The 14498-nt window shown below is 40.2% G+C and overlaps 1 protein-coding gene across 3 annotated transcripts in view; it reads left to right on the top strand.

Moving 5' to 3' along the window:
* Positions 1 to 14498, top strand: part of LOC106607641 (C-1-tetrahydrofolate synthase, cytoplasmic) — a 31046-nt gene that overhangs the window by 9452 nt on the left and 7096 nt on the right. For 2 of the 3 annotated variants that reach the window (XR_014392697.1, XM_082976769.1), the window contains exons 7-15: positions 3430 to 3530; positions 3889 to 4025; positions 7602 to 7713; positions 8034 to 8161; positions 10312 to 10409; positions 10790 to 10963; positions 11190 to 11326; positions 11777 to 11823; positions 11908 to 12015. Coding sequence is in view for 2 of the 3 variants with exons in the window: in XM_082976769.1 (XP_082832895.1) it covers positions 3430 to 3530; positions 3889 to 4025; positions 7602 to 7713; positions 8034 to 8161; positions 10312 to 10409; positions 10790 to 10963; positions 11190 to 11326; positions 11777 to 11823; positions 11908 to 12015 (1042 nt within the window). In the remaining variant the exon portion in view is untranslated. The remainder of the gene's footprint in view (positions 1 to 3429; positions 3531 to 3888; positions 4026 to 7601; positions 7714 to 8033; positions 8162 to 10311; positions 10410 to 10789; positions 10964 to 11189; positions 11327 to 11776; positions 11824 to 11907; positions 12016 to 14498) is intronic. The other variant, XM_082976770.1, reaches the window with a different exon arrangement.

Genomic DNA, 14498 nt, shown 5'->3' with positions numbered 1-14498 from the left:
GCATAGGTGCTTTGTTGCATTTTTTGTGGCACTAGAAAAAAATGCCTGGATAAAATACTTTATTATTAACCGGTTCAGATGCTTTTAAAATAAGTTATGTTCCGGAACAGTATAGATCACTTTCGTACCGGGTTCTGATCCTATTTGTTGATGCCTTTCTTTTCCAGTTTTCAGTTCTGTTCCCTGAACCGGTTCCAACCCGTGTATGCTACTATTGATATTAACATCGAAACATACTATCACTATTACTATTGTTTGTACTGTGAGTAGTAGGCCTACTGATACTTCTGTTACTAATAACTTACACGGTCACACCTTTCACAATTCGCTCATAGTGGCAGTGAGGAGCTGTTTGTCACCAGGGTTTTTAAGTAATCAATCGTTTACTTTTTTACACTTAAGAAATACTTAGATATTAACACAGTGTACAGTCGTGGCCAAAAGTTTTGAGAATGACACAAATATTAATTTTCACGAAGTTTGCTGCTTCAGTGTCTGAAGTATAATTATAATTATAAGTATTTCAAGTGTCAATGGCTTTTATTGACAATTACATGAAGTTGATGCAAAGAGTCAATATTTGCAGTGTTGACCCTTCTTTTTCACGACCTCTGCAATCCGCCCTGGCATGCTGTCAATTAACTTCTGGGCCACATCCTGACTGATGGCAGCCCATTCTTGCATAATCAATGCTTGGAGTTTGTCAGAATTTGTGGGTTTTTGTTTGTCCACCCGCCTCTTGAGGATTGACCACAAATTCTCAATGGGATTAAGGTCTGTGGAGTTTCCTGGCCATGGACCCAAAATATTGATGTTTTGTTCCCCGAGCCACTTAGTTATCACTTTTGCCTTATGGCAAGGTGCTCCATCATGCTGGAGAAGGCATTGTTCGTCACCAAACTGTTCCTGGATGGTTGGGAGAAGTTGCTCTCGGAGGACGTGTTCGTACCATTCTTTATTCATGGCTGTGTTCTTAGGCAAAATTGTGAGTGAGCCCACTCCCTTGGCTGAGAAGCAACCCCACACATGAATGGTCTCAGGATGCTTTACTGTTGGCATGACACAGGACTGATGGTAGCACTCACCTTGTCTTCTCCGGACGAGCTTTTTTTCCGGATGCCCCTATTCAATCGGAAAGGGGATTAATCAGAGAAAATGACGTTACCCCAGTCCTCAGCAGTCCAATCCCTGTACCTTTTGCAGAATATCAGTCTGTCCCTGATGTTTTTCCAGGAGAGAAGTGGCTTATTTGCTGCCCTTCTTGACACCAGGCCATCCTTCAAAAGTCTTTGACTTCCTGCTGCCATTCCTGAGCAAGCTCTGTACTGGTGGTGCCCCGATCCCGCAGCTGAATCAACTTTAGGAGATGGTCCTGGCGCTTGCTGGTCTTTCTTGAGCGCCCTGAAGCCTTCTTCACAACAATTCAACCGCTCTCCTTGAAGTTCTTGATGATCCGATAATTGGTTGATTTAGGTGAAATCTTACTGGCAGCAATATCCTTGCCTGTGAAGACCTTTTTGTGCAAAGCAATGATGACGGCACGTGTTTCCTTGCAGGTAACCATGTTTGACAGAGGAAGAGCAATGATTCCAAGCACCACCCTCCTTTTGAAGCTTCCAGTATGTTATTCGAACTCAATCAGCATGACAGAGTGATCTCCAGCCTTGTCCCCGTCAACACTCACACCTGTGTTAACAAGAGAATAACTGAGATGATGTCAGCTGGTCCTTTTGTGGCAGGGCTGAAATGCAGTGGAAATGTTTTTGGGGGATTCAGTTTTTTGCATGGCAAAGAGGGACTTTGCAATTAATTGCAATTCATCTGATCACTTTCATAACATTCTGGAGTATATATATATATATATTTTTTTTTCACATTTATTTAACCAGGTAGGCAAGTTGAGAACAAGTTCTAATTTACAATTGCGACCTGGCCAAGATAAAGCAAAGCAGTTCGACAACATACAGGTGCACTAAGTGCAACTGTATATGCAAATTGCCATCATACAAACTGAGGCAGCAGACTTTGTGAAAATTAATATTTTTGTCATTCTCAAAACTTTTTGGGCCATGACTATACAGTTATTTATATTTGAGGGACAAACCTAATTTTAGCACAAGAGAGTCATTATACTGCACTTGCAATCCAGCAGCCTATTAGCACAATGGACTCTTGAGATTAACATGACCTGCTGAAATCAGTCTCTAGTTTAATTTAATTAAATTGTTTAATTTAATTTTGTTTAATTTAATTGTCCTTCAGTTTCTGAGCAAGAGATAAGCCTGTCAGCCGTAAATATCTTAAATATATAAAAGATATGTTTATTGGTCATAATGCTGACAAGGTAAAAATCTGTCGTTCTGCCCCTGAACAAGGCAGTTAACCCACTGTTCCTAGGCCGTCATTGCAAATAAGAATTTGTTCTTAAATGTCTTGCCTAGTTAAATAAAGACGAAATAAAAAAATGTAAATAAAATAATAATAAGCGTTTCCCCACCCAACACACACACACACCACCACTACGACCCCCCCCCCCCCCCCCACCCCCAAAAACAATTCCCAAACACATAAAAAAAACACTTTCACACACACCACACCCACTCCCTGAGGCTCCGGTCTCTTCCAGTTCCATCTGACTCCCTTTGGTCTGGTTTCAGCCACCATGATTTGTGCTGTCTTGCGAACTTCTATGGTCATGGCCATTTGGGCATTTGGTCAAAAGAAGTGCGCTACAAAGGGAATTTGGTGCCATTTGGGACGCAGACCTCCTATGGGCAAATAGTGCACTATCTTTGTTTTAGTGTGTACACAGCTGTTTGATTCAAGCACTGGTGTGTAACTAGAGCAAATATATTGAGGGTACGTGATCGAGCGAGCGCATCAGTAAGATTTGTTGGAGGCGACAGAGTGGACTCTTTGAAGGGGTTTGGATAGTGTTTAGGCAGACTTGTACAAGTCATTTCTCACACTTTTGGGAGAGCTTGGAAATTAAGCTGTTCCAATTTAGACAAACTGGTCCAATTTAGGCGAGTGATGAGTAAAATTGATTCCTTGTCCACATCTTAGGGCAGTAGTGATTTGTTCTGCAGGTCGTATAAACTATGACACAAATCAGAGGAGGCCCCAATATCAATCCATGTCCCCAAAATACCTTCCGCCGATTGGGAGTTTAGAACATTTCCGGAAGCTCTCAGTTTATGGAAGTGTGTGTGTCTGGCACAGTCGGCATTGTTTGTTTGATTGTGTTTGTGTTTTATAGAGAGAGAGAGCGAGAGTGTGGGGTGGGGGATCAAGCGAGAGAGAGATGCTACCTATTCCTTAGCATCAGTTGCATGTGAAATGTGATGGTATAGATTTGTGTGTGTGTGTGTGTGTGTGTGTGTGTGTGTGTGTGTGTGTGTGTGTGTGTGTGTGTGTGTGTGTTCTCAGGCTGACCAGTATCAACGCGGGGAAGCTCTCTCGGGGGGACCTGCGGGACTGTTTCATCCCCTGTACTCCTAAAGGCTGCATGAAGCTCATTAGTCAGACAGGTGAGGGTCACACACCTCTTATTGTTGCCATGGAGATTATTGTATAGTAGCCGAACGATACACAAACACTTCCCTTCAAACACACATAAGCACGAAACTGGATACTTTAAGGCAGTATAGAGTTTTCCCTTGTTTAGGATGCTTGTCAGGGTCTTAATTGGGTTTGTGCTTTACTGACAAATGTATCATACTGTATGACCGGACCTGACAATATTTACATTATATAACATTATAAAATAAAAATGGACGTTATAATAAAAAAAATCATTACTTAAAAATTGCCAAGTGTGTGTGTGTGTGTGTGTGAGAATGAAATGGAGCAATGTGTAATGGTCACCAATTTTATCTGCACGTATAGGCACGTCAGTGGCAGGGAAGAACGCTGTGGTGATTGGCCGTAGCAAGATTGTGGGAGCGCCTATGCACGACCTCCTTCTATGGAGCCATGCAACCGTGACCACCTGTCATTCCAAAACAACTGACCTGGCTGCACAAGTAACACCATCTAACCTGACCCCAGATCTGTGTGCGCTGTCTTGCCAACTGCATTGCTGTCATTTGGTGTGACAATGATAGAAATAAAGAGATGGCAGAACAGCACAAACATATCTGGAATCAGGCTAGCATCCCATCCCCTTCTTGAACAATTTTCCAAGTGCGTCCTATCATCACTTGGTTGAAAGTTCACGTCCTTCCTCTCACTGATTTTTTTACTGCATCTGTTGAAGCATGAGATGGTCCCCTCTTGTAATCGACACCTCCTCTTGAATCCTTGACCATCAGTTAGTGCACCTGTTTTTTAATAGATCCAAAATTGTCATAAACTTGGTTTCATCAGCTAACTCCACAAATGTGCTCAGTGATGTTCTATTTGGCTAAGCACCTTTATTTAGGTGTAATACGTGTGTAAAAATATTTATACTGTATATACCGAACAAAAATATAAAAGCAACGTGCAACAATTTCAAAGATTTTACTGAGTTACAGTTCATAGAAGGAAACCAGTCAATTGAAATTAACTAATTAGGCCCTAATTTATGGATTTTACGACTGGGCAATGGGCGCAGCCATGGGTGGGCCTGGGAGGGCATATCAGAATGCGTTTTTCCACTCAAAAGGGCTACCTACAGAAATACTCCTCAGCACCAGAGAAATATGTTTTTGTGCATATGGAACATTTATGGAATCTTTTATTTCAGCTCATGAAACATGGGACCAACACGTTACATGTTGTGTTTATATTTTTGTTCAGTATGTACACAACCGTTCAAAAGTTTGGGGTCACTTAGAAATGTCCTTGTTTTTGAAAGAAAATCCAATTTTTTGTCCATTAAAATAACATCATATTGATCAGAAATACAGTGTAGACATTGTTAATGTTGTAAATGACTATTGTAGCTGGAAACGGCACATTTTTTATGGAGTATCTACATAGGCGTACAGAGTCTCAACGTCAACAGTGAAGAGGCGACTCCGGGATGCTGGCCTTCTAGGCAGAGTTCCTCTGTCCAGTGTCTGTGTTCTTTTGCCCATCTTAATCTTTTCTTTTTATTGGCCAGTCTGAAATATGGCTTTTGCTTTGCAACTCTGCCTAGAAGGCCAGCATCCTGGAATCGCCCCTTCACTGTTGATGTTGAGACTGGTGTTTTGCGTGGACTATTTAATGAAGCTGCCAGCTGAGGACTTCTGAGGCCTCTGTTTCTCAAGCTAGACACTAATGTACTTGTCCTCTTGCTCAGTTGTGCACCGGGGCTTCCCACTCCTCTTTCTATTCTGGTTAGAGCCAGTTTGTGCTGTTATGTGAAGGGAGTAGTGCACAGCGTTGTACCAGATCTTCTGTTTCTTGTCAATTTCTCACATGGAATAGCCTTCATTTCTCAGAACAAGAATAGACTGACGAGTTTCAGAAGAAAGTCCTTTGTTTCTGTCCATTTTGAGCCTGTAATCGAACCCACAAATGCTGATGCATCAGATACTGAAATAGTCTAAAGAAGGCCAGTTTTATTGCTTCTTTAATCAATACAACAGTTTTCAGCTGTGCTAACATAATTGTATAAACAGAGTGAGTAGTTTAGTAAACAACCAAAGATATCAAGCCTAAAAGTGTTAAAAGTAGTAGCCTACAATCAGGAAAAACTCATTGTCCTAATCTGACTTTGGTGCAGGTCAAGTTTTTCTTCACATTACTGTCTCTGGTAAACACACAGTATATCAAATAACATCTACGTTTATTTGTCACATGCACAGGATACAGAAGATGTAAACTGTACAGTGAAATGGTTACTTGCATAGTTGCAATTTAAAAAAACTAAGTGTCCAGATAAAAATATTTTCTAAATATTTTCTAATTATTAGATGACACTTACACGAGAAACTTGTCTAAATTGATGTGTCACGTGAAGGAAATGCTCTAACCACCCCCAGCCTCATCTAGCTAAGTGGATTATTATTAACTAGACATGTAGACATGTTAATGAAATACAATAGATGGCCATAATCACCTGCCTAACTTAATGGGTCATGTAATTATCTGGTTAAGTGAACTCTTTTGTTTAGACATGTAGCTAGCTAGCTGAACAATGAACCGCCGTAATCCCAAACCATACTACTACCAATACAAACATTGTCATAGCTGTAGTATGAATCTGCAGGTAGCTAAAGCTAACACCTGGGTTCAATGTTAGCTAGCTAACCTTAGGCTATAACTAGCAATGCAAATGGATTTCTGAATCAAATTATATTACTACACAGATCATACATGTATGGTTGTGTTAAGTCACTCCGGTTGACACTGACAGTGGTGTGTGCAGAAAGTGGCCCATCACTTTTTCTAATTGATTTTGTCGATAGTGCCTGCTAAATTCAGGGCATCAATGTTGTTGAGAAAAGTAGCAAAAACTTTGTAGTTCTCAGTGGTTAATGTTATATCTTTCAAAAATGGCACAGCAGAAAGGACTATCAACACATACTGAGCAGCTCACGTTATAGACACAAGCTACATGGCAGACCAATCTAAACTCATCTCCCGGCATGTCCAACCCATCCACTATCTCAGCCGATCGTAGCTAGTGGGAAAGTCTCTCTCTCTCTCTCTCTCTCTCTCTCTCTCTCTCTCTCTCTCTCTCTCTTCTCTCTCTCTCTCTCTCTCTCTCTCTCTCTCTCTCTCTCTCTCTCTCTCTCTCTCTCTCTCTCTCTCTCTCTCTCTCTCTCTCTCTCTCTCTATATATATATATATATATATATATATATATATGCGCACAGACACTCTCTCTCTCTATATATATGTATATATACACACACACAGTATGTGTCCATTACAATCTAGGCAAGAATCTAAATGCATGATTTGTCACCAGAACTTGAAAACATGTGAATAAAACAGTAAATACATTATGCTCCATATATACGGTGTGCTGTAGTAAAAAAATGACATAAAATCAACAAAGCGCCTATGCAAAGCTCTCTCTGTCACTCAGAAACGTAGTTCAGTGTCTGCCTACCAGCTAAACATCTTTGCCAGTGTGTGAGCGTGTGTAGGCTTCCTGTCCCTCCCCCGCCGTAGCATAGGCTACTGTAGCCTACTGACGTTACAAACGTGATTTAGAAATTAGGGAGAGATTTGTAATTAGAGAAGAATGGATTAACTTTTTCAATTCTAGTTAAGGATACTACAGTTAACACGTTTCCTATTGGATTTATTAATTACAAGAAGGTAATACCTGTTTTTATTTGAATTTGGGTGCCGTTTTGCACACACAAACTTGTTAGCTAGCTTTGGTCCAACGTTACACTTGTCTGCCCAATGTAAACAACTATAGAAGCTGCTTTATCCACACTGATTGGTGAAGTGATTTAATATCAAGCTAAATGTGGAACAGCTGGTCTGAACTGTGGAACGGAACAAATATAATAATGGTTCTGTTCAGAGCAAAACGGTTGGAAAATATTTTCGGTTCCAACCCCTGGTTAAAACATATTTTATAAGATGTAAAGATGTACCCTAAAACAATAAGACTGAGCGCTAAATGGTCAAAATCTACGTGAATGTATGACATTTGAACCCTTTTCCAGGTGGGAAGGGCAGACATATTGGTGGTGGGTGCAGGCAAGGCGGAGATGGTGAAAGGCGAGTGGTTGAAGGAGGGTGCTGTGGTTATCGACTGTGGCATCAACCACATCCCAGGTATGTATAACAACCGTTTTCTCAATCACAACCCAAGGGCTACATCCCAGTAGTCTTGAATAGCATCCAGTGTCCATACAGATCATTGGTGATGAAGAGGAGGAGAAGAAGCCATTTAACACTTTTAGAACGAAGCAGATGTCTCCTTTTAAATTCTTCCTTGTCTGGTGCTAGTCTGTTTCTGCTTTAGTCAACTTGTCATTAATGCAACAATGTGATGTTGAATGTAGAAAGTCCAGTAGCCAGGCTACTGCTTGGGTTCTCAGTGACCCTCAACTTCAGCCTTTTGAACTTTGACCCTGACCATTTGACCCCCACAGATAACAGCAAAGAAAATGGGATGCGAGTGGTGGGGGACGTGCATTACCCCTCTGCCAAGGAGAAGGCTGGGTTCATTACCCCTGTGCCCGGGGGAGTGGGACCAATGACCGTTGCTATGCTCATGGAGGTAGGCTGTCATAAATTCAATTAGATTACTTTTGAGTGTTTTTCGGGCTAAAAAGTGCATTCAATTTACTTTCCCACATGAACATCAAACAGACTTATTTTGGCTTTTTGCATTTGTGTAGATATAAGTTTTGTTCTAAAATAATTTGTCTGAAACAAATTTTAGCTATATTATAATGCACAGACACTTATTTTGAGCCAAGGGGAACAATTAACCTTTCTGATTCAATTGTTTTAGTTTCCTCTCTAAGATAAAGATACTAAATCAATACAAAATAATAGATATGACTTTTTCTTGTTCGTACATGTTCTTGCCAGTCTATTTTATAGCAATTACCACATAAATATCCCTGCCTTGGCTGCTTGTAGCTATTCTTTTTTGTCATTTTGCCAACAACACTGAAGTACGTCTATTATTGGTTAATGTAATTAAAATGGAGGCCCTAGTTATGCAGTAGCTATTACTGCGAAAGAAATGTCATGCTATTGTTTGAGGAGAGCGCCTAACAACCAAACAGTTTTTTCATCGTGATAGGTTTGATAGGTGAAATGTGTAATTACATTCTGAAATCTTGCTCTGATTTATCATCCAAAGTGTCCCAAAGATAACATGAAGTTGTCAATGGCGTGCGTACTGGGAGCGGAGTCAGGTGCAGGAGAGCAGAGAGTTGTGAACAGGCGCACACTTTATTGAGGCAAGAGAAACCAACAGACGGACGCCACTGCGTCAAAACCTCCAGCCAATTGGCAAAAGTGCAAAACGTGCAAACAGCCACAATAATTATGTTCAAACAAATAAACATACTTCGTGATAAACCATGGAACAAACGAACACTAGTCTAGCGCGTCAAAATTTACACGTAACACAAAACAATTTCACACAAAGACAAGAGGGGGAACAGAGTATTACATATATGTAGTGTGATTGGGGAATGAAAACCAGCTGTGCAGGGAACAAGACAAAACAAATGGATAAATGAAAAATGGAGCAGCGATGGCTAGAAAGCCGGTGACGTCGACCGCCGAACGCCGCCCGAACAAGGAGAGGAGCCAACTTCGGCGGAAGTCGTGACAGAAGTGTTGTTTTGTTAGATAAAATCGTTTATCATATCGTAAAAAGGTCCATATAGCATGCACGATCGATTTTTGTATTTCCACTTGTTCATTTTGTAAAGAAAGGAATCTGTGAAAATCTCACCCTAAACGTTGTTTCAACGAGTCAAATCACTTTCGAATCTATTCCTCAGAGATCCTAGAAGCTAACAAGACTTCACTATTTCATTAGGAGTGTAGTATATCCTATAGGACACCATATTTGGTCAGAGAGCGAAGCCTTCATGGCACGCCAATGATGCGGTGGTCATCACTTGAACGACTAGATCTTTGTCAAATAAGCACCATTTGGGGTCAAACAAAGCTAGATAGATAGCCAATGAGCTGGGCTTTACGGGAGTATCATGTATATGGGAAACCATGTATATGTCGTAAAATGTAGTTTCTAACCTTGTACTACAGCATGCCTTTTCATTTGGGACCAAAATTATAAGGATATTCAGAGTTATGTAGTTATGGAAACTGGTTGTTTTGCAAATGTGGAACTTATAATACGGCTACTAATACTTGGAAAGCTAAATCAAAGTCCAAGTATACAGATTTGATGATATTCTTGCATAAAAATGGAATATGAATGTGAATGTCTCCTTTGCAATTTGCCCAAATGTACCTGGGGACTTCACACTAAACGTTTCGAGGTTCAGTCATACTTGAAGTTATCCATCTGAAACTTTGCCATCTTGTGGACACTATCGGAATTACAACCAGAGTGATGGCTATAACAGTGACCTTTCTCTTGCATTTCAAAGATGGTGGTAAAAAAATACTGGTTGTTTTTTTTCTTTGTATTTTCTTCAACCATATATATTGTGTTATATTCTTCTACATTCAATTCACATTTCCACAAACTTCAAAGTGTTTCCTTTCAAATGGTACCAAGAATATGCATATCCTTGCTTCAGGGCCTGAGCTACGGGCAGTTCGCTTTGGGTATGTCATTTAGGCGAAAATTGAAAAAATGGGGGCTATCCCTATAAAAAATAAAAACAACAACTGTTAACTATTTAATCTCGTGTTTTCTTTCTTTGTAATTTCTAGAACACTGTCCAGAGTGCAAAGCGCTTTCTCAAGACGTACCAGCCAGGAAAGTGGAACATTTCCTACACCAAGCTAAAGCCACAGAAACCTCAACCCAGGTATAGACTTGATATCCTTGCTTCATCTTCACACAATTTAGAGGACTTGCCACAGTTGTGCCTTTTACACTTATCTCAAATGAATTTATGTTTCATATAGGTGACCCGTGATAATCAGTAAATTAAATGATGAATCAATCGATCAGTCAGCCATTTAGTCAGTCAGTCAGCCAATAGAGCTATATTTTTTATATTGCTCCTACATTATCAATTTGACATTAACTAAGGGTCAAGTCTTAACAGTAGTGGCCATAAGGACACAACGACATTAGTAAAGAGAACGGGGAGAATTGGCATCACTGTAGGCCTACATCAGTATGATGTCATTTATGAGATCAAAGAATCTCTCTACATGCTGTAGCTAGTGTAAACTTTTTCAGTGACACCGCGATCGCACACTCCTTCACGCCAAAGACAATTGGCTGTCTGGCCCGGGAGGTTGGCCTCTTCTCAGAGGAGGTGGAGCACTACGGGACGACCCGAGCCAAAGTTCGTCTGGAGGCCTTGAACCGCCTCAAGACACAGCCTGATGGGAAATATTTGGTGGTCACAGGGTAAGGGTAGTAAAACTTGAAAGACTGGGCCCAATGGGATAGTGTGCAATACTCTAGGTCACATCACATACCGATATGCAGTATGTGTACCAATTAACATTGGCACGGAAAGGTCATTATGAGCCTGTATGGGATATGCCCTGGCCTCTGTGCCCGGAAATGGCAAATGTTTTATGCCAAATGGCACAGCATCGTATCTGTAAGTCCTTTGACTTCCTCCTTGCAGGATCACACCCATGCCACTGGGTGAGGGAACGACAACCACCACCCTGGGGTTGGCACAGGCCCTAGGGGCACACCTTCATGTCAACAGTTTTGCCTGTGTGCGCCAACCCAGCCAGGGCTCAAACTTTGGGGTCAAAGGTGAGTTTTTTTTTTACTAAACATACTGCTTGGTGTTTCTGTCTTTGAAATAATTTTGCCACTGGATTACCCAGTTGTTAATTTGTTTTAAGAAATATATCAATCCAACCAATTTATCTGACAAATCACAAGCATTTAACTGCCGAATCAAAATAATCACACGAAAGCATACTCGGTTGTTGTTGTGTAGTCTCATACACATACACAGATCTTCCACATATAAAAAGCACATTCTTTTTTGCAAAACTTAAAGTGAACCACGTGTTTCTCAAGTTAAGTTTTGGCCCTCAAAGTGTACTCTGTATACCCCTTGTCATAAACCATTATTTATGGATTTGTAAATAGTTTGTTAATGATTTATTAATAATTACTCCATTATTTGTAAAGATAGTTATACACACATGTATAAACAATTATAAATGATGTACTTTGATTATAACTTCTATGTAGGTGGTGCTGTTGGAGGTGGTTATTCCCAAGTCATTCCTATGGAAGAGGTATAGCACTTTCTCCTCCCTTAGATACATCTATGTTCACATTTGAGTGTAGTCTTTCAATCTGTTCTACCTCACTGATTCCAGGTCAGTCTCCACCTCACCAGTGACACACAAGCTGTCATGGCAGCCAGTAGCCTGGTGGTGGACACCATCAATGCACGTGTGTTATCCGAGTCAACACAGTCAGATAAGGTAATAAAAAACAATATCATATTTGTCCCAATATTATTTGGTCTCTCGATTTGAAAATCCTATTTTAATTGTTCGTTACTTTGTTTACTAGGAAATTATGTGGTATGTGTGCTTTCTGTTACTTCCAAGGCAAAACTTGTTAACTGCATGATTTAAAAGTGCTCCTTTACATTACACACACTAAAAACAGAAGGGAATCATTATAGAATGTTTTATTTTATTATAAAATTGTCTTCAAAAAGTATTCACACCTCTTGACTTTTTACACCATTTGTTATGTTACAACGCGGGATTAACATGTATTTAATGATATTTTTTTGGTCAATGATCCACACACAGTATGTCATCTGAAAGTGGAAAAAAAAATACAACACAAATATATCTTGATTAGATAAGTATTCAACCCCCTGAGTCAATACATGTTAGAATCACCTTTTGCAGCTATTACAGCTGTGAGTGTTTTGGGGTAAGTCTCTAAGAGCTTTGCATACCTGGATTGTACAATATTTGCCCATTGTTCTTATCAAAATTCTTCAAGCTCTGTCAAGTTGGTTGATCATTGCCAGATAGCCATTTTCAAGTCTTGCCATAGATTTTCAAGCCAATTTACAGTACCAGTCAAAAGTTTGGACACACCTACTCATTCTAGGGTTTTTCTTTATTTTTACTATTTTCTACATTGTAGAATAATAGTGAAGACATCGAAACTATGAAATAACACATATGGAATCATGTCGTAACCAAAAAAGTATTAAACAAATCAAAATATATTTTATATTTGAGATTCTTCAAAGTAGCCACCCTTTCCTTGATCACAGCTTTGCACGCTCTTGGCATTCTCTCAATTTCTTTGCCACATTTTTTGCAGCATTACTTTAGTGCCTTATTGCAAACAGGATGCATGTTTTGAAAGACTGTTATTCTGTACAGGCTTCCTTCCTTTCACTCTGTCATTTAGGTTAGTATTGTGGAGTAACTACAATGTTGTTGATCCATCCTCAGTTTACTCTGTAACTGTTTTAAAGTCACCATTGGCCTCATGGTGAAATCCCTGTATGGTTACCTTCGTCTTCGGCAACTGAGTTAGGAATTGTATTGATACACCATCCAAAGCGTAATTGATAACGTCACCATACTCAAGATATTCAGTCTGCTTTTTTTATTTTCACCCATCTACCAATAGGTGCCCTTTTTTGCGAGGCTTTGGAAAACCTCCCTGGTCTTTGTGGTACAGAGATGAGTAGTCTTTCAAAAATCATGTTACCACTAATATTGCACACAGAGTGAGTCCATACATCTTGTTATGTGACTTGTTAAGCAAATTTGTACTCCTGTACTTATTTAGGCATGCCATAACAAAGGGGTTAAATACTTATTGACTCAAGACATTTCAGTTTTAATTAATTATAAATTTGAACAAAATTTAAAAAACTTGAATCCACTTTGACATTATGTCAACGATGTTGCTCTTGCTGTGGGTCATTCCTTGATCCACCTCTACGCAGACGACACCATTCTGTATACATCTGGCCCTTCTTTGGACACTGTGTTAACAAACCTCCAAACAAGCTTCAATGCCATACAACACTCCTTCCGTGGCCTCCAACTGCTTTTAAATGCTAGTAAAACTAAATGCATGCTCTTCAACCAATCGCTTCCCGCACTTGCCCGCCCGACTAGCATCACTACTCTGGACGATTCTGACTTAGAATATGTGGACAACTACAAATACCTAGGCGCAGCAGCGCCTCTTCAACCTCAGGAGGCTGAAGAAATTTGGCTTGTCACCAAAAGCACTCACAAACTTTTACAGATGCATAATCGAGAGCATTCTGTCGGGCTGTATCACCGCCTTGTATGGCAACTGCTCTGCCCACAACCGTAAGGCTCTCCAGAGGGTAGTGAAGTCTGCACAACGCATCACCGGGGGCAAATTACGTGCCCTCCAGGACACCTACACCACCCGATGTCACAGGAAGGCCAAAAAGATCATCAAGGACAACAACCACCCGAGCCACTACCTGTTCACCCCGCTATCATCCAGAAGGCGAGGTCAGTACAGGTGCATCAAGATGGGACCGAGAGGCTAAAAAACAGCTTCTATCTCAAGGCCATCAGACTGTTAAACAGCCATGACTAGCATTGAGTGGCTGCTGCCAACATTCTGACTCACCTCTAGCCGCTTTAATAATAAAAAATTGGATGTAATAAATGTATCACTAGCCACTTTAAACAATGCCACTTTATATAATGTTTACTTACCCTACAATACTCATCTCATATGTACATACTGTACTCTATACCATCTACTGCATCTTGCCTATGCCGTTCGGCCATCGCTCATCCATATATTTTTATGTACATATTCTTATTCATTCTTTTACACTTGTGTGTATAAGGTAGTTGTGAAATTGTTAGATTACTTGTTAGATATTACTGCATGGTCGGAACTAGAAGCACAAGCATTTCGCTACACTCGCATT

The sequence above is a fragment of the Salmo salar genome, chromosome 06 (assembly GCF_965601325.2).
Source record: "Salmo salar chromosome 06, fSalSal1, whole genome shotgun sequence".
Taxonomy (NCBI): domain Eukaryota; kingdom Metazoa; phylum Chordata; class Actinopteri; order Salmoniformes; family Salmonidae; genus Salmo; species Salmo salar.
The sequence above is the reverse complement of the archived record's forward strand: the minus strand, read 5'-3'. Positions and strand labels throughout refer to the sequence as shown.